Source organism: Acyrthosiphon pisum, chromosome X (genome assembly GCF_005508785.2).
Source record: "Acyrthosiphon pisum isolate AL4f chromosome X, pea_aphid_22Mar2018_4r6ur, whole genome shotgun sequence".
Lineage (NCBI taxonomy): Eukaryota > Metazoa > Arthropoda > Insecta > Hemiptera > Aphididae > Acyrthosiphon > Acyrthosiphon pisum.
The window spans coordinates 52,435,615-52,457,698 of record NC_042493.1 but is presented as its reverse complement, the minus strand read 5'-3'; the positions used below and the strand labels follow the sequence as shown (position 1 = coordinate 52,457,698).

The 22,084-nt window shown below is 28.8% G+C and overlaps 1 protein-coding gene across 1 annotated transcript in view; it reads right to left on the bottom strand.

Moving 5' to 3' along the window:
- LOC100574774 (peptidyl-prolyl cis-trans isomerase E) overlaps nucleotides 1–17,958 on the bottom strand; it is a 22,288-nt gene extending 4,330 nt beyond the window's left edge. Inside the window, exons 1-5 of the mRNA XM_003240385.4 lie at nucleotides 17,767–17,958; nucleotides 15,763–15,924; nucleotides 13,704–13,838; nucleotides 13,421–13,584; nucleotides 13,063–13,349 (exon numbers count right to left, since the gene is read on the bottom strand). Of these exons, the coding sequence (XP_003240433.1) occupies nucleotides 13,063–13,349; nucleotides 13,421–13,584; nucleotides 13,704–13,838; nucleotides 15,763–15,924; nucleotides 17,767–17,829 (811 nt within the window). The 5' untranslated portion in view covers nucleotides 17,830–17,958. The remainder of the gene's footprint in view (nucleotides 1–13,062; nucleotides 13,350–13,420; nucleotides 13,585–13,703; nucleotides 13,839–15,762; nucleotides 15,925–17,766) is intronic.
- Nucleotides 17,959–22,084: the final 4,126 nt, after the last annotated feature.

Below are 22,084 nucleotides of genomic sequence, written 5' to 3'. Positions count from 1 at the left end.
TAAGGTGTACAAACAATTTTCAATTTTAAAATACTCGTAACTCGCGTTAAAATAAAATATAATAAAAAGCCCAAAAGGTTGCATAGGTAATAATCTTACCTTTGGATTTTATAAGAGATCAATTCGCTCTAATTTTTAAACTAACAGAGTTACACGTGTTCTTCTGAGCGTAAAATTTGCTATGTTACGCACTTGTAAGACGGAGTCAACACAGCGGGTATCACGTCCTCTCAAAATTAAGCAGAATAATACCCGCGTTCGTTTAAGAGCTCGATAACAGTTGATAATTCATAATCAAATAAAATTACTCTAATAATGTTCTATTTTTTTTGAACTTATCTTTTTTTTTCTATTTTTACATGATTTACTATGGAAACGTATATTAAACAAACACCATACATAGGTACATACATAGCTTGAATCGATTGCCTTTATGCTGCAATTTTTAACTACCACAGTATTTTACAATTAAAGAAGAAGCACACAGCACAAAAAAAAATGTTCTTTAGATTTTTTTTCAAATGTTAAATAATTGTAACTGTGGCTATATTAAATATGGTGAAAATCCTATGTAAAAAAAAAACTTTAGGATATATTAAGAAATGTAGAATAGCAACGTCACGTCATTAAACTCACCGTAATTGCCTATCTTAGTGTAAAAATGTCTCGCTTCAAACAACGTATCACCAATCTAAGTTTAATTAATAATTTTTGAATTTAGATTACGTATAAATGTGTGATTTTATGTGTTAAAGATGATAAAAGTATCAGAAATTCAATATAATGTTTAGTTTTTCAAATATTAATAAATCTTTAAAGTGATATTTTTGTTAAACGACGTGTCATATGGCCATTTAAATATAAAATTAAAATTAAAATATATCTCTTTTAAGATTTTTAGTATTAAAAAAACTAAACGTTGTAATACAATTCTGATACTTGTATCGTCTTAAACACATAAAACCACACATTTCTATGTATTTTAAATTTCAAAAATAAAATTTTTAGGATGTTAAATCACTGTGCGAAGCGAGGAACTTTTAAACGTATAAGATAGTCAATTACGATGAGCCGTGCCCTTTAACGTCACGTGAATTTTTCCATTACTCATAACTTATTGAATAATGTGAGTAGAAACGTAAAACCATTCTTAGAATTGAACATTCTTTCAAATTAAAAAAAAAAATTGTGTTTTGTGCTCCTTTTACATAAACCAGATATAAAAAGTCCTTTGGTTCCAAACAATATAAAATTAAACAAACTATACTTTAATATTCTGTAAAATTTAGATCTCCCTATTTTATTTGTAAAAGAATATGTTACATAATACACAGATTTTTTCGTTTTACTGCAGTATTATTATGTTTGCTTGTAATTTGTATTATTTCGAAATTTATGTACCTAGGTATAATTATTATTATAATCTAAGAGTGGCATATGTGTTGGAGGATTACACATAAGGCTGCATGGACCAGGCGCCTTATTCTAGATACTGGGCTAAGAGGACCCTACCGAGGATACCACTGTTTATAAAAAGGTAGTTACAAGAAAAAAATATTTGGCTCTTGTAAATAAATTATTAAACCTAAACCAATTATTTCAATTAAAAGTGTTAATGCATATTTTACTAAACTTAAAAAAACCATAGTTAATAAATTAGTGAACCAAAATTTATGATTTGTCTATCAAAATTTTCAGAAAAAAAGCTTTACTAGAATTCATTAAAAATATAGTTGTTGCCATTTGAAAAAATAAAGTTGATTTTGCTATTGGTAAAACTGCGTGCTTAAAAATTTTGAAATTATTATAAAAAAATTGCCTGTTAAAAAATAAAGAAACACGTCTTTTTCGTTTTAACGAAATTCTATTTTATCGATCCATAATCGTTAAAAACCCCCGCATACAATGACAAGATACATCCTGTATAAAATCATTACGCAACATTTTTGAAAATTCTTTCTTAGGGCGTTATTCACACTCGACGATATTATCGACCGATATTGTCGTCGGTGGTGTTGGACGATATTGGATATTGCTTGTGCATTACGACCGATTCATCGACGGCATCTCTGATTTTCGTACTCAAAATGTTGAGTCTCAAATCGTACGTGTACACTGTTTCGTGAAATACTAGTTCGAAGTTCCTATTACCTAACTTGAATGAATATCCTTTTTAATTAATTAAAATGAATAACAATAAAACTGCTTGCATTGTTGCGTCTTCAGGCATGTAGCCAGACATTTTCCCATAAGGGAGCCATTATATTTTGGCGCCTTTCTATTTTTTGTACCCCTACCACTCCTCTTTTTATAAGTTATCACACTATGTTTATATGTAAAAAAAACTATATTTTAAAATATATTGAATGTATTGGCAAATGTACTGTATATTTTTATGATATATTAATATAGGTACAATGTACATCTTATATTATTATTATACAAGGATAATTCGTCTGTTTTTATGATTTACCTACAGCAAATCTTTCAGTTAATTCATTTAAATCAATTAATTTTGAAATATGTTTTTAAATTGACAAGAGACCCAAGTTATTCAACCCATAAACAAATGAAATAAATTATCACATAGGTAGGCTGTTATTTTGATTGACATGTTATTTTTTTTATACATATAGGTAAAGAGAGAAAAATATGAAAAGAGATTATAACATAAAAAAAAAATCCTAGTTTGATTATTTTTTGAATTTATGAATGAATTATTTTATTTATTTTTTATTAATTAATTGCCTTATACATAATACTGTTTTTAAAAACATGGAATAACACAGACGTTGTAGAAGCTTATAACTATTTGAGTATATTAGTCTTAGTTTATTGCAGATTTAAATATTAATGTGTTACTGTACTAAACTAATAATTAATAGCCATAATATTTGAAAATAAAATTAAGGGGGCCCGCCCGGGGCCACTGACTTTTCTTAGGAGGCCAGGCCCCTTAAGCATAGGCGTGTCTACGGGGAGGCAGGGTGGGCACCGGCCTCCCCAGCGACGTTCTTGGCCTCTTGGCTTATAACAATATAATGGTGAAATCACGGATATATATTATATATTTATGTATATATAATATGTAGTATCTATATCCGTGGCTGAAACAGTACTAACCACGGTTGTAGATATATCTTAAACCGTGGTAACAGTAAAAAGTAGCTAACAGTAGGTGATCGATAAGAAATGTTATCAATGTCCATAAAGTTTTCGTCATGACCATGATTGTAACTCGTAGATAACATTTATAACCATGGACCGTGGTTTTTGTGAAGAATGCCGGTTTGTTTTGTAAACGGTTTGTTTTGTTAATTCATTTTGAGTATTCACGTTTATTTTAAATTGTGTATTTGTGTGCATAGTGAGCCTTGAGTTGTATGTGTTTAATACATTAGACATTATGTCAGGAGTAAAAAGAAAAGAAATGGGGGGTGCTGAGAGACTCAGAATTAAGATAAATAGGAAAAAAGAGACTGAACAACTTTGTGGTTCTCTGGATAATTTTATTGTGAAAAAACAACGCACAACTGAAATCATTTCTTCAACAGCTTCATCGAAAAAGCAGAAAATAGTTTAAATAACACTACTAGCAGTAAAATTAGCAGTAAGTATTAATTATTTTTAATAGTTCCTTGGTGTCTAATCTAAATATTTTTACATTTACATGTATAGATTTTGACACCTCTGATGACAATAAGAAAGACAATGACACAGTTTGTAATGACCAAACAAATATACTTGTACCTCTAGACAATAGTAATGATAATGATATTAGTTATTACAATGTTAATAATGATGTTGATTTAAATGTATTAACAAAAGGTAAATTATTATATATAAATAATAATAATATTTTAGTTATAGAATAATTATTTTCAATAGTTCCTTGGTGTCTAATCTACATTTTTTTACATTTACATGCATAGATTTTGAGACCTCGGATGACAATAAGAAAGACAATGACACAGTTTGTAATGACCAAACAAATATACTTGTACCTCTAGACAATAGTAATGATAATGATATTAGTTATTACAATGTTAATAATGATGTTGATTTAAATGTATTAACAAAAGGTAAATTATTATATATAAATAATATTAATATTTTAGTTATAGAATATTTAAATATTATTTTTTGTTATAAATGTATACATTCCATCAATGTGTAATTCAATGTGGTAGTAAAACATGCAATTAATTAATTAAATTTTTGTTTAACATGTCTTAAGTTATTGTTATGTACTTATGTAGTTATGTGTAAATGTGTAATATTTTGATTAGTGAAAAATGAAATTAATAATGCATGTCAGACGTCAGTGTTAACTAATAAAATTTGTTTTTTTATAATATGAATAACTCTAAGAAAAAAATGGTTGGATTGGTTAATGGCTTCAAATAGGAAAAATATTAATTTTGACCATGTTCTATGTTAGGTTTACTATTTGTTTTCAGTGTTTGGTGGCAGACTGGTTCAGGCTACTAAGTGCAAAAGCATACATATTTTTCTTATTATGTATATTAGGTAGGGGCCGGAGTGGCGCAGTGGTCACACAGTTGACTTACGACTCACACAGTCATCGGTTCGATTCATAGCAAAGTGCAAAAAATGTGTGTGATTCTACGCAGTCACCATTTTCCCGTGCTGTCGTCCGATTGCGTCATCCGGTTTCCAACTAGGTCCCACTCCACTGGGAGTGAAGACCGCACATGTCTCCTCTTGGAGAAGGGGGGTAGTATCATGCATATAGTGATATATACATAGATAAATAGATCACATGATCTCCCTACTACCCACTTGTGATAAGCATTGTCAAAGACCTTGAGGTCGTTACAATGAACAAATATAATAAAAAAAAATTATGTACATTAGGTAAATAAATATTGTAATTTTTTGCTTTTGTAATAATCATTAACCAATAAACCTTTTTACTAATTAGTTATATTAGATATACCTAACTGATAATATTTGTGTTTGTCAATGTTTTGTCTTTATGTTTGTTGATACTTCATATTATTTAAATGTTGTTATTTTTGTAATAAATTTATTAAGAAAACAAGTTTTAAAATTTTAAACACTAAATGATCAAATCGAGTAAGTATAGTGCACTAAATTTAAATTGTTTATCTTATGCATGAATTCTGAACATTTTAGATCCTGATGATCCTGCTAATTTATTACCGGTATCCCAGTTAGAACGTAAAGATAGGATTGTTCGAGGCCCATTTCAACCCATACTTAAATCGTATCCACGAACAAAGTTTGGAGATAGATTGCGGTGCTTTAATAAATCTTGGTATGAATTATTCAATTGGCTTGAGTACAGTGTGAAACTAGATAGAGCTTTTTGTTTTCCCTGTCGGATGTTCACCAATTCTTCAGGAATAAATGCCGGCTATACAGATTCTGCGTATTCAAAAGTTGGATTTAATAATTGGAAACTAGCTACAACTAAATTTAAAGCACACCTAACTTCAAAAACTCATTTAAATAGTATAACTTCATTAACAAACTTTTTGAATTTAAAGCCAATAGATATAGTTTTAGATGAAGAGAGAGAACTTATACATAGTCAAAAAGAACAGCAAAGATTAAAAAACAGACAAATCATGCAACGCTTAATTGATATAACTCTGTGTATAGGTATTGGTGGACGTTCATTCCAAGGAAAAAATGAGAAGGATAGTAGTTACAATAAAGGTCTGTTCAAAGATATTGTTACACTTTTGGCCAAATATGATCCTCTTCTTAAATCTCACTTAGAATTAGGTCCGAAAAACGCGACTTATTGTAGTAATATAATTCAAAATGATCTAATTATATCCATAAGTCAAGTACTAAAAAATCAATTAAAGCGTAAAATTGAAAATAAAAAAATATCAATTATTGCTGACGATACAAGCGATTTAGGACACCACGAACAGTTATCAAAGTTTTAAGGTATTTTGATGATGTACAAAAATGTCCAGTGGAGCAGTTTGTAGGTATGAAAAGAATAATGTCAACTGATTCACAGACTATTTTTAATGCAATAAGTGATGTTATTAATGACTATGGTATAAAATGGGAGTCTGTTTTATCAATGTGCTTCGATGGTGCAGCAACAATGTCAGGAAGTGTAAACGGAGTTCAAGCTAAATTCAAAAAGAAAAATGATAAAGCGTTCTTTGTTCATTGCTATGGACATTGTCTCAATTTGATTTTAGTAGATTCAGTTGGGAGAGAAAATAGAATAACATTTGATTTTTTTGGTAACATTCAGTTGATCTACTCATTTATTGAAAGCAGTTGCACTAGACACGATATTTTGGAAACAATTGCAAATTCTTTAAACTTAAAACTTAAGACCTTAAAGTCTGTATCAACAACACGGTGGGCCTGCCGTGCAGAAGCAGTTAGTGCCATTAAAGAAAACTATACGGCATTGTTGGTTGCTATAAAAGAAATTTCTGATAGAACAAAGCAAGCTGATATAAGAGCAAAAGCATTAGGAATATTAAATCAAATGAAAACCTTTGAATTTATATTTGCAATGCTTATGTTAAATCCTATTTTATCCTTAGTTTTAAAAGTAAGTGTGTATCTGCAATCTTCAGACATAAATTTATTAACTGCTGTTGAACTTGTTACATCACTGAAACAATCTTTAATATCATTAAGAAACAATGAAAAAGGATTCCAAGATATTTTTAAAAAAACTGTCCAAATGTGCAACGATAATGATATTTTGATACCCGATTTGAAAAGAAGAAGAGTTTCATCTAAAATTGATGAATCTCATAAAACTCAACATATAATGAAGAATAAAGGAAAATAACGGTGTTTTTTCCTATGTTAGATAGAATGATAAGTGATATAGAAATTAGATTTAATCAAGAGACTATTAATATGATAAAGTGTGTTGCGCGTTTGATAAAGCAAGAAGTTAGTAATGATGATCTTATAAATTTGTCCAAGATATTTGGAGTTGATTTTAATGAGTTAGATGCTGAGATTCGATTACTTAAATCAAATTGCTCAATTAGTAAATACATAATAAATACATGTGATGATTTGATAAAATGGTTGGCTGATTCTGGAACTGGAAGAGATATTATATTTCAAAATATCTTTAAAGTTTTAAAAGAATTTGTGACTATTCCGGTTACAAGCTGTTCGTGTGAAAGAACTTTCTCAAAGTTAAGTTTTATTAAAACAAAACTTAGGAGCACAATGCAGCAAGACCGTTTGGATGCGTTATTTACAATAAGTATTGAACAGGAGTCTGCCTACAATATAAATATTGATGATGTCATTGAAACTTTTAAAATACTAAAACCAGTTAATAGGCGAATGGAATTGTAAATTTAAATTTTAAATTTATTGGTTTTTATTATTTGTAATATTTTAATAAATTACTTGTTTAACCAAACTGATAAATAACTGTTTTATGTGTACTCTGTATTGTGTAATAACTGTAATAAGATGTGTAGAGAAGGTTGAATCAACCTGGTTGATTTATAGTTGGTAAAATATTTATAAAAAATAACTAAGTAGCACATTAGTTAATAGGCCTTATTTATTAGTCCATATTTGTAATAGCATAGGAAACCAATTTTAAGATCAAAAAAATCTTTAATTTGGCTAGGTGAAATTTTCTGGTGCTATATAATTTCCATACAACAAAAATAAGTCAAAAATATAGATATATATTATAGATCACTGTAGCAAGTAAAAAATTTAAATTTTATAACTGGCCTCCCCAGTCATGGAGGTCTGGACACGCCTATGCCCTTAAGGTCTCCTCATTGATGACGTGGCTGCGCGTCTTCAATAAAAACGTAAATTGAATAAACAACCCTCAACAAAGAGGTATTGGGTTCATCCCATGTTAGAAGTTAGATTTGTGGAAGGTGCATTTTATACAATGAAATAAAGTTTTTCAACTATTTTTGCATGAGTTTTAGAACATTCAACTTACTATTGGACCAAATAGCAGATCTTATTTGCCGTCAAGATACGCAATTACGTTTGTGCGTGCCTCTATAAGAGATGTTGGTTATAACTATAAGGTATGAGACAACTAATAAATTATTTATTAAATAACAGTCAACATAACGTCTTTTAACGTGTATTATATTTTTATATTAAACAATCAAAATCAATATTGAAAAAAATAAAACAATAACTTTCAGTTTTATATTATATTTATAAGTAAATATTTTTAATCAAAATAATGAGTAAGTAGTTAAAAAGTTTATTCATTTAAATCATAGTTTGCAAAAAAAAATGAACATGATTGTTGAGTTTCTGAGGTATTGCTCATTGAAGTATTCTCTGGTGTTACGTTTTCTTGGAAATGTATTGGAGTCGATGAAGCATAATATTGTGGAGCTCTTGGTTGATTTGGAAATGATGTGTTATTAAAATTAATCCATTTTTTTTTTAATATCATGAACTAGCTTTAATACTAATTATTATATTAATTTATTATTTAGAAAACCTTGAAAAACTCAATAAAATTGCACGGCATTTTGATCTGAGGTTTCCTGATTTGTACCCGGTCCCTATGTTAGGGAGAACGAATGGCAAACCTAGGACTAAAAGATTAAGGAAACAGAAAACATATATTCCTTTATCTGGAAACAACCATGTACGTACAATTTTAAACATGTTACAAATATAAATAAAAAAAAAATGTTTAAAACTTTCTTTAAATTTTTTTTTAGAACACTGCAATTCAGTTATGCTGTAGCTTAAAAGAATTAGACGATATAGGGCACTCATATGGTGCCTACGGAAATACGGAACTCATATTTTTTATCTTCCATCATATTTTGCACAGATGGTAAAATAGTATCGATAAAAGACTAATCTTCGTCTGGAGGAGTTTTAGGTGTATCGCTCGTTTTTAAAGCTTTAATTATTTCCCTGTCCAAATCGTTTTCAGCAACTACGTTCTTCTTTTTGTTTATTTTTTTTGGCTAAAGGACTATAATTACTTATCACTTCTTCTGATACAGTATCATCAACTTAAATATCTTCAGTCAACTCCTCTTCAATAATACTCGATTCTGTATTATCTTTTTGAGCAATTTTCAGAAGAAATTTTAATTGTTCAGAATAAATTTAATTTTTGGTTATCCTTGGTCACTTTTTTTCTTTAATGATAGTATAAAAGCATCTCTAATATTTTTCCATTTTCCAATAATTACATCTCCTAAATACACGTTATTATAACCAAAATGAATATATATTCTCATAATATTTTAAGACTACTTAAAAGTTAACAAAACTATTTTAATTATGACGACAGACATAAATAAATAACAAAAAAAAATAAAAAAAATGATTGATCAATAATACAAACAATATAACAATATATTACATCTAGAATATGTATACATTATAATATTATACTTAATAATTTATATTTATAATATTTAACAGTATTTTTTTATAAGCTAATGTAATGATTATATCATATTTTTAGGTATCTAGCATCTGGAAACACATTTTCAGATTTGCATTAGATTTTTAGATTGGGTATACAGCAAGACAGTAAGAGAAGTGTGTTTAAAATTATGGAATATTTAAAAAAATAATCATCTTTCAAGACAAATGAAGAAAAGTAGAAGTCAATTGCAAATGGTTTTGGAAAAACTGCTCAATTTCCACATTATCTAGGGGCAGTAGATGGCAAACATATTCATCTTCAAAATTTCCCAGATGGTGGATCTATGGATTTGAATTATAAAAATGTCTTTTCCATAGTTTTGATGGCAATAGTTGACTCAGATTATGAATTTATTTACGTGGATATAGGAGCCTATAGTAAAGATTGTGATTCTGCAGTATTCAAAGAAACTGTGTTTTGGAAATTACTCGAGACAAACAAGTTGGATATAGATACCACAATACCACATACTGATTCAGTTATCATAAATTAGAATCTACCATTATGTTCTAGTAAGTGACGAGGGATTTGCTGTCTACAAATTTACTAGGACCTTATGAAGGTAAAAACTTATGCATAAAAAAACGTGTGTTCACCTATCGTCTCATGAGAGCAAGAAGATATGTGGAATGTGCATTTGGTATTTTGACGAATAAATGGCGAGTATTATTGCACAGACCATTAAATGTTTCCAAGGAATTCGCAAAAGACATCGTAAAAGCATGTGTTATACTGCACAACATTGTACGAGAAAGAGATGGATTTCGTTCTGAATGAGAACAAATCATACATAGAGGGTGTCATGGACTAAATGATTTGGAACGTATACATGGTAGAAGAAGGACAAATGCAAATTATACAGGGTGTTTCTGAAATGGATGAGGAAACTAGTATATGCGTACTCAGTGTGATGACCCAATGATGATTTTTTTGAAATTTTTTTTCTATCTTCAAAATCTGAGTTTTTTCATTTTATTTTTAGAACATTATCTTAAATGTAAAAATAAATACTCAAGTTGTATTTTTTGTAAAATTCTCATACGAATCGAGGTGTCACATCATTTTTGAGCTTGACGCGCGTTTTTCACGCTCGAACCGCCGACTAAAAAAAAAAAAGGTGTGACACATCGATTTGTATGAGAAAACTACAAGATAAACAGTGGTGATAGTTATTTGTTGACATTTAACATACAGGAATAATGAACATATTGTTTTACATTGTCAACTACTAAAAATGATAAATAATAACATAATTAGGGTTAACAGAGCTTTGAATGATCGAATTTACTGACATACATTTATGTTAGGTATGTGTTTTAAATGTACAGGTAATAAAATATGGTCACTTTGATCCGTAATGCCATGGCTCATAAGTTAGAGATAAAAGAAACTAACTATTTGTGTTTCTATTTAAACTGAAAATCCAGTTTTGGATATCGCAGTAACATAATTATTTTGGCTCGATAAGATAAACATTTAATAGTGTACTTATTATTAGCTTATTGTTATACTTTTATTGTTGATATCGAATTGACCATATTTCTTACATAAGGAACATTAGTTGATTTAAAGAACACCATTGAACAACACTTTAAATTCGTGTTTAAGATTTAAAAGTTTTTAATTTACGTTTTGAATGATGGAGTACACTAACGTTGAATATGCAGATATGGTTTTCATTTTAGGTAAGTACTAATTAATTTAATAAATTAGATTATTTACAACTAATATCACCAATTTATGATGTGTTTAAGAGGACGCTACACTGGTCATTTTCTTCAGCGGTAAAAACACGTCCACGGAAAACAAAAAAAAAAATCAAAAAGTGATTTTAGAGTAAAAATACTTATTATGAAACTTATAGGGAACAATATTTTGGAGGGAACCTCATAAGTTTTTTTCGAAACATTAACTATTAAAAAAGTTACAGTTGTTAAAAAAATTTAAAAAAAAAGGGTTTAAGTGACAGTTTTGCAAATTATTTCATAAATCCCGCTGGAGAATTGCCTTGGCAATTAAATAAAAACTAATAATTGTGAAAATCCTTCGTGAATATAAGAAAATTTACAGGTGTGACAGGTCCCATACTGTTTTTCTTATTTTAATATTTAATTTGTTTTTTTAAATATTTTATTGTTATAAATAATAAACTTACCAATTTCTTGTTGTTCATTCGCAAATTTGTCTTCATAATTTTTTTCTAAATAAAGAAACATTTCGTTCCATTTATTACGTTTTTTGTTCTGTCCTTGTACTCTGTGAATGTTTTATCCCAAAGGGACGGCATAGATTCCACCAATTCAATTAATGTTGGAATATCGTATAAAAACTCATTTTAATAATAATATTAATAAAAAAATTTTGAATCATTATATTTGTATCAATCACTTGGTTATCTTTATCGTCGAATGAACAAATTAATGCAAATTGATAAAACTATTTCGGCACGACGATATTATCGGTCATGTGTGAAAACCGACCATCTATGTACTGGTCATTGAAATTGGAACGATAAAAATATCGTCCCATACTGGTCATCTGTCCGACATGCACACCGGTATCAATGTGAAAACCATCTATTTAAAACCACACAATTTTACTTACGGACACAGATACCGATACCGAGACTGATAATATCGGTGAGTGTGAATACGCCCTTATTGCACGGTAAAAATATGAGAAGAACCTCTATTCCAAATTTCAAATTTGTACGTTGCGTAGTATTTGACTATTTGAGTTACAGCGATCACTGAGTGAGTTGTATTATGATTTTATATACTAAGATAGGTGATTAAATTGTATCTAAGCTTAAAATCTTTGTTTTTATTTATTTTATAAATATATTTAACACATACAATTGATGTACATTAACATTTATCAGTAAAATGGAAGGGAAATGATAGTTACAGTATTCAGTTTCATAATATCTAATGTCTAAATGATAATACCTATAGTTATCTTTGCTTATAGAAAAAATTAACTTTAGTATACAAGGTATATTCATACAACAGGAAAAACGTAACTCGAATTTAAAACTTAAAAAAAAAATTATATCATGGGACATGCGCTCCGTTTCGTCCAATTATATTTTTCCAGTCTTCGGTCTTACCCCAAATAGTAATATTTTAATTTAACGTGTCTACTATTCTTAAAATAAGGATACACTCTACCAAAGTCACATTAATCGAAACCTAACAAGACTAGCCATTAAAATTATTCAAGAGTAATTAAGAATAAACAATTATTTAATAACTTATTTTTATTTGATTATCCCAAAATATTAAATCACATATTACCGTTAAATTCATAGCACCCATGCATTATTTGTTGAAATCAAATAATATTACAATAGTGTGACCAACAAGCTACATTTTTTGTTAAAACATTTTTTCCAAAATCTCAATAGTTTCCTAGATACAACGATGTCTAATCTTACCTCTAGTCCTCGTCTTACTCAGGTTTCCCTTACCTATACAATGATAACCAACTTAGTAAGTAATATATTATTAAATACTAACGTAAAAACATTTGTAACCCAATGGATAAACCTATAATTTCTAATTTGGTGAAAAACGGAAAGGTTATTTTTAGTGGAAAACGGTAGTAGGTACTCTTTGTACCTGGTGCGTTGTGGCTGAGTGTGTAGTTCTCGTCGTTGAAATACCGTTCACCTTTTGTGGCTGACAAACCACCGAGTCCAATCGAGTACTCAACGTCGCCGGCCAAACAGAAAAGCCCCGGCACGATGCGGAAGATCTGCGTTCCGCTGTAATCGAGTTCATCCGACCTTTGCTGGCACAGCATTTTGAAATTACCAGTTGTATTGGGAACGACGCTGTCGTAAACTTCAATTGTCATACGACCTAGCCTTCTATTTTCCGTCAAATCTTTGATGTCCAAATAGCACCTGTGGTATCATATCATATGTATCGCCGAACGTAAAATAAGAGGCGCTGATGTAAAGTGGCTTAGGTATACTTGGATTTTTTAATTCGTATGCTTTTCGGTAATTCGGTGTTTATAATAAGCGGATCGTGATATTTTTTCTTCTTATAACTCTCTGGAAATTTGCTCATTAACATTATTAACTCAACGTTTTTTTTATAATGTTCTTCCATTTCCTTGAAATCGACTTGAGGCTTCTAGAGCATTGATAATAAATTATATTGTATTTCAGCAGCATTTACAATTTTGTTTGTACCACTTTTTTTTTTTTTTTATTAATCCCTATAATTATTTAAATGTATTGATGTGTACTTACTATGTGAAGAATTCTATCTAGCAATTCAAAGTTTTCTTTCAATTTTTTCTGGTTTAACTTGATAATATTGACCTCGTTATTTTTAACTTTTAATTTATTATTCGATAATTTTGATCTAAAACAATCGGTTTTACCCTGAAACACTCTTGTATTAACTGGATGTACCTGATATCATAACTTCAAACCCTCAAAGGTAGGTAGGTACTATATTATTCTATAAGTATAATAGCATTCTTTAATGGTTCGGGGGTTTCTGTTACCCGCCAAAATGACCCTCGTCCGTTATCACTGTTTCCGCCAAAGGTTTTATTCCGATTTCTGCTAAAAAAATTATTTGAGATATTTTTCCTGAACCTAAATTCATAAAATAGTTATGATTATGATATACATTGTACGTGCTCCACCTTGCATCACTGACGAAAAATATTGATCATATTAAAATATTAAATACTTAAACGAATAGTAGGTATAAACATGAAACAGTATAAATATAACGGGCGAGGGTCATTTTAGCGGAAAACGGTTACGCCCAATGGTATACGCGTTTATGTAGTACTTATATCCTGTGTTGTACAGAATGTTCAATGTAACGTAAGGACTTATGTTATTCTATTCTACTAATGACTATTTCTGAAGATTTTTTTGCTTATTGATTTTGGCCATGAAACTCATATTATAGATTAATGTTCGAATTATTACCCCCGGTTTTAAATTTGAATTTGTTTATTTGGAGAGGGGCTTTTTCAGAAAATTTATAAAAATAATAAAACATTACTATAGACACACGGGTCCAATATCCTCTTGATGCACACTGGCTATAGTGGCTTAGACATTTAGAATTTGTGTCAACTAAATGTATTCGTAATAGCCTGACTAGAATTTATTAAAATATTCCTATGACTGACAAATATGAAATATAAAACGAATTGAATTATTATTATTTATTATATAAATGTTCGTAAAATTATTTCTGATGAGTTAAAAACTAATAAACTAGCTGAATTACTCGGCGTTGTTTCTAATTGTTCAACTCTTTTTTAGGTATAACCCGCTGTGTGGAAGCTATGTCTTTTTAAGTGTAAATTATATTATATTTTGATGTATCACGAGTCATCACGACCGGCGTTGTCCGTGAGATTCACAGCAGTATATTATCAGGCACCTAAGCAATCTACCTGCGGTATTATATAATAACTGGGTCAAACTATAATATAGATCTATACTTAGTTCAGGTTAAGATTGAACCGGCTTCGCGCATGAAGACTGAGCCGCCGAACAGTGCCTGACCCACTATGCAATAGTTATGCGTTCTGTGATTGGCTGACAGTCATCGCCGACCGCCGTCGATTGTCGGCGCCGGTGCTAGCCACCGTGCATACGCTCCCACTGGTGTCCGGAACGCGCGGAAAAAACGCGTTTTGGTAGAGCGAGCGGTTCAATCTTAATCTGAACAGAGTATAGATTTATACTCTGTCCAGCGAGAGAACGCGCCGATTCTGCGCATCCCCCCGCGTCACCTTGCTATCAAAACTGGTTCCCCTATGGCAGGATGTTGGGTGGGGGAACCAGTTTTGGTCGGTGAGCGGCGCGTTCTCTCGCTGGACAGATCATATGTTATAATTTGGCTTGTACGTTTTCGTATAATTTAACTCTAAAGTATCAAAGTAATAGCAAGTTTGTAGTTTTTACTTAATTAAACCTAAGGCGGTATATATAATCAATTTATACAAATTCCTAACCTAATCTAATCGCACTAAAATCCGATGAATAAAAAAAAATCAAACATTGGTGTGTGTGGATAAAGAATAAAAATAAAAAAAAAGGAAAGAAAAAAAAACAATGCAAGAAATTTGTCCTCCGAAACTATGGTTCAAACTCAAGACATTCTGTACTAAAATACATAGAAGTACCACTGCGCCAACAGGTTTATTGCTTTAGTAATAATAATAATTATTAAAACCAATAGGATTATCAGAAAATTCCTGTACCAATGTCATTTTGGCGTTAAGTTCATTATATTTTATTTAGGACTTGTTGACCTTATACATATAATTTTTACCTTCGTACGATAAATGGTGTTAATATGTGTTATCAATTTAAAATTGTCATCTTCTATTTGTGCTAGTTTCGCCGCGTTTCCTTCAATAACTCCAGGCTTGTAATACGCTGTAATTTTAAGCGACGGTGCTTTGTTATCCACTTTTGGCTTAATATTTTTGATCTAGAAACAAGAACGGGGTGGTGGTTATATTACCAATAATAATATACCGATAATATACAGATTGTTTTCTGGATGCAGTAGTGTTTAAATCTGGGGTGATATATGTTAGAACGTTGAATTACAATTTACATGATTAATATATATATATTAAACAGGGTGATTCGCCAAAATATGCTCTCCCCCATTTTAGATTCCTAGTGGAGCGGTCGAATGTATTAATTTTACAATGATATGTATTTATTGTTTTCTGTTGGTCAGCAACTTGTATAAGACAGTAAAAATGCTCTGATTTCCTAATTCAGCATCTTTCCTGATAGGAAAGTGAATTTAGTTGATCCATTAATGCAATCGAGAGGTCAAACTTGAATATTTCCAAGAGTTTTCAAAAGCGTCGGGGAAAAAAAACAAATTGATAATTTATACGCAAAACCAATTTTATTTATTTGAGGTACTCAAAAACTAATGACCATATAGATACTTTAAATTTCCATCAAATATGATTAAATCTGTGAAAAATTTTCTATTTTCATTATTTTTTAAAAATCATTGTCGATAAAAAATTTCTTGGTGGATCAAACAGGTTCAAAATTGAATGCAAGGTTCCTCATATGTTTTTTTAACAGCAGTTTAAAAATATTAAAGATACATACGCATGCATTTTTTTCTAAGCATTCAAAGTTCAAATTGAGATCATAGGCACCATTGCATCAAATATGTCCTAGAAACTCCAACACATAAAAAATTTGATGATTGAATAAAAAATAAATAAATAAAAAATGGCAAAATCTCTTACAGTGAATTCCCTATAATTAATATCATAAACCAGTTACCAGTATCTACAATCTAACCTTTTTATGTACCTAACTCGTTACAATTGTTTAGACAACATTACCCGAATTATTATTATTTCTTTTTTTCTTTCCCTCAGTTATGTTTAATGTATGTAGGTACTATATGTACTATAATACCTACAGACTTATATTATGTAATTTTCAAATGAATAATTTAATATTTGGACTGAATTTATCTTAATTTTTGAGCAGTCATAGAATTGAACTAAAAGCTAAATAAATAAATAAAACATTTTTACAAAATTCATCAACATCACGAACATTTTGAAAATATTTGGTACCTAGTTAAAAATGTATAACATTTTCAACAAGGAAAACCTTGTTTAGGTACCTCCTTTAAAAATAATAATATCTTAAAATATACTCAGTAATACATATAGGCAGGCAGACAGTCATCCCACAGAATCGTATTTCGTATACAATGATTTTATAATATTAAATACCAATTAAACATACCTATTCATTACAGTGACCCTTCTGACACCTACTTTATAGAACAGTGGTACCAACTATTCTCAACTATTTTTTCCATTTAATAATGAATTTATTCAATTTCAGATTTTAAAATTTTAGATAGACTCAAAGTACATTTTTTTCAAGTACAAACTTCTGTTTTCAAATGTAAGCCCACCCCCTTATTATTGTAAATTATTTAGTAAATAATTTTTATTTAATTGTTGATGTATCTAATTTAAAATGATACGTTTTCCGCTATTCAGAGGGTTGTTTGTAAAAAGTTTGATATTTATTCTCAAAAAAAGTCTGTTATTTGGTGGTCTTCATTTGGAAAGGGTACACTGTATCTCATATTAATGTAATTTATTATTATATTTCACCACATCCCTTTTAATTTTTCTAAATGACATATTTTGAATACGAAACGCCAAATATCACCACATAGTTTTGTATTCCTGCAAGGTACATGTTGTTTAACTCAAACTGGTTTTGGACGTAATATTAATTTTTTCTTTATTATAAATTTGTATTTTACATTATTTCTATGCTGTCGATACATATCTTCCTGTGACACATTCCGTGTGAGTCTGCTTTGCATTTTTGTTATGTTTGAAGTCTTGACGGTTTTAAAAAACTTTTTACTAAAAAATTTTGTAAAATTAGTAATTTATAAACCTTGAACAGACTGATTAAACAATCAACTCTATGGAACTGTTTTCATTGTTATCGAAACGTGTAAATTTTAATGTTACCAAGTAACTGATTTTATTGAAAGTGTAAAATTAATAATTTTGTACTTCCGTAACAGTGTCAATGGGTCACGGGTATAATATGGAATTTTTGCATAGGTTCTGAAGTGGTGGTGTTAGAGATTTAAGCTTAATTTTTTTTTTCATTGAAATTTTCTGTAAGTTTTCAACTTCCTTTGAAAATTTTAGTTTTAATGTATTTTTCTTAAATTAATTAATTTTCGAGGTTATATGGTTGGTATTACTGTACCACAGCTGTTTATTTTGGGTCGTTATAAATACGAATTGATCTTCGCAGGAAAAATCACAAATTATTCCAATATGGCGTCACCACACTGTTATCACAAAATATAATACTTATCACAAAATAATATTAAAATATACTTGTAATTTGTAAACTATAACGTCAATTATAATATTTCTTAAATTCGAATAAGCGTCGTAAAAATTAATAAAAAAGGTAAATTAAAATTCATTGGCATTACGTAATTAATAATAATAAGTAAAATATTTGTTAAATTAAAATAATCGTCGTAAACATTAATAAAAAAGGTAAATTGAAATTCGTTACAATAATAAATAGTCTAAGTTGTTATTTTTTTTAAAGTAACTATGGTCATTTGAAGAGTGGATATTTAATAATTCACCACTTAAATCTTCCATTAACGAATATCTTATTAGTTGGCTCTCATTTTTAGATACTGTGATATCCATTAAATCATTTTTATTTTTATTTTTTTTTAATTTTAAAACGGCTTTGTTTTTGTTTTGTTTATTATTACTAGTATTAACTGGGGTAGATTCTGAAGAAATAATGGACATTATTTAATCACAATTTTTAATTATTTTTTTTTTGTTCTCATCATTTAGATTCGATGTACAATCACATTCCAAACATAATTTCCATTTTTCTTTTTATCTCATCATCTAATGAAGGAGCTGTATTACTTATTTCTACTGCGTTTTTTAATATTAAATCTTGGTTGATTGTGGGTATTGATATTTTTTTACCTTTTAATAATTGATTTGAAATATTTAACTTTGCAATTGCATGTATGTGTTTGCAAATATTTAAATAAATAACATTGTTTATGCAAGAACATCTAAATGTGCAAACACAAATATTGCATTGATCGAAACGTAAAGCACAATTGCTACATATTATATCAACTTTTTCTACTGAATGTTTAATTTTTGTATCTGTATCTGAGGTTACCAACCATACATTATCTTCAACTTGTTCTATGTTATCTGATTGAATGCCTTCACTTTTATTATGACTACTAATAATTTGTAACATTTTTGAAGATTTTTTTTTCTTCGATATTTTTATTACTCTTTCAAAAGACTTGTCTCTTACTAATAACATTAACGCATTGATAGAGAAATCTAATTTTCTGCATTGTTTACCATCCAAGTAGCAATATTTTATATTTTTATGTAAAGCTTCAAGGTACATGTTTGTATTTATATCAATATGTTTACGATTGAAATACGCCCATTTTTCTATTCTTGACAAATATGTGGTAGGTAATAAAATATTGGCCAAAATCAACAGTATCTTCATCACTTTTTAGTTGATTAGTTATTGAAGATAGTTTTTTGTAGAATCTATTTTCATAAGAATTCATTTTCAAAGAACATTTACTATGGCCAAATTGACTACCACTATGTGAATTTATGTGATTAATTATTTTAGTTTTTGAATTAAATGTCTCACCACAGTCATTACAAGTATAAATCTTTCCTTTACATTCCTTAAAAAAAAAAAAAAATATTGAATAATATACATTTTGAAAACAAAATGTTATATCAATGAAATACCTTTAATACAATATTCACGTATTTTTTCGCATATGTTTATTTAAATTATAAATTGTCGAGTACTTAGAATTACAGTAAAAACACACATTACTAGAACTCATAATAAATAATAACAAATGTTGAAAAAAAATAAAGTAACAGTTCACTTGTTAGTTAGTATTATATTATAAATTGAAAAAGTCATGGTATTGGTATTATCTACTGCTGTAAAACTGACATAATATACAATCATATTTCTCTTTTATCTCATAATAATTGGGTGTACCTATATATGTTTCTGTAATTTATAGTTTTGATGAAGTCACTCATTGTAAGCTTTATCTGGTTATGTTTGGGATTTTCTATTGTGCACAAATTTTATTCTGTTATAAAAATAGAAAGCAAAGTATCCATAATATAAAAAATAAATATGTACCTAGTTATGTACGATAAAAATAATGTTATATCTGCTCTTGAATCAAAAATTGAATTGACAATATAATCCAATTTAAACCTTTCTTCAAAATAATATATGTTATTAAAAAGGTATCTAATAAATAAACAATGCATCTTTTTTTTTATTGTAATAAAATAAAATCACAACATTCTTAAAAATTAGTTATTAATAGTTAAAAAAAAACACTTTAAAAATACGACTTATTACAAAAAAATATAATGTGAAAAAAAATTCAACCTTTTAATAGTTTTGTTATAACATAATAACATCATAATGTTCAAATATTTTAAACCATAATCTTCTGGTAACATTTTCTACATAATATTTTGTAATAATAATAAAACAAAATTAACCAATTAACAAATTGATAATTTTGTTATAAAAACCATAGTATCACAATATATTTTAAATTAACAAGTACCTACATAACAAAAGTTAAAATTAATAAGGCAAAAAATACATTTTAAAAAAAATAACAATATTATTTTTTTTTTTAGATTTTTATATAATTCATGATGTATTGGCGGAATAAACTGTAATAATTCCATGAGGTCATTATATTTTTCATTACCAATTGCCAGCCCATTAGGATAAAGTTGTTCTAAATCTTTTGGTTTAGCCATTAAGTGTTTAGAAAAATTGCAGAAATAAATGCAACAGTCATTATTAGAATATTTAAAAAACATTTTGTAAGGTTTATCTCTTACAAAGGAAATCCATCGGATTTTCATACATTCTACTTTTTCTCTATCAGCATTAACGTTTCTATTGCAATTTTTTTTTTTAAGTAATACAGTTGATTTGAAATATTCTTGTCTCATCTGAATAACCTTAAACAGATTTTTTTTCAAGCACTTTCAATAACTTTTATCCAGTCATTTGGTACATATACTTCAGGTTGATACCTTTTTTCTTTTTCAATCACTCCAAAATCCCTATCACAGACCAAGTAAGAGTGTCCTGAAATTAAAAACTTATGATGTATTTTAGTGGGTAAATCATAGACCTTATACTAATAGACGGAACATCCAGGCGGGATGCAGGTGGGTGGTGCGGTTTGCGTTACAGTGATATATATATATGTATATTATATCGCTTGTTTGCTACAACAACGACATAACACAAAAATCGTGATTTTACAGAAAAAGCGTTTGAAAATTTTATTTGTAATTATGTGACGATAAAATCATATTGAATGTTTATATTGCTTTAGAAACTTATATTAATTGAAGTAGAGTGTTATAACATACTATATTCATGCCGTAAAACGGGGTAACTTTGGCCCCGGGAGGTAACTTTGGCCCACAGTCGGAATTTTGAAAACTTCTGTACACTGTGATAAGAAATGTGACTATTATCAAAATGTTATGGTTGATTCTAATTGCTGACAACACTGGTAACCGAATGTGATAACAGTTTATGGCGCTATCACTTGTATTGTTATCAATAAATATTTGTTTTGTAAACGCAACTTTTGGACTTTTAAAAGCACCTCTCAAAACTTTTGTTTCGTTCGCCTATATTCAATTGCCGTAGAACTTGGTAAGTTTGATATTGTCTTACAAATATACTTCCAATAAAGTTTTTCTTAGCAATTTAAAAAAAAAAATGAAATTTGTTTAAGTTAAAACACATTTTCTAGACCGGGGTAACTTTGTTCCACTATTTTTTGGTGGGCCAAAGTTACCCAGAGATACGATCTGAGTAGAAAATATTATTTTATTTTCCTTTTTTGGGATTATAATGCTATTTTCTTATTTTAAATATTCTCTCCAGGTACTTAATTTGTATTGTCACTTATTTGTCTCGTTATTTTTGCTTAACAGACTACCATGCCGCGGAAT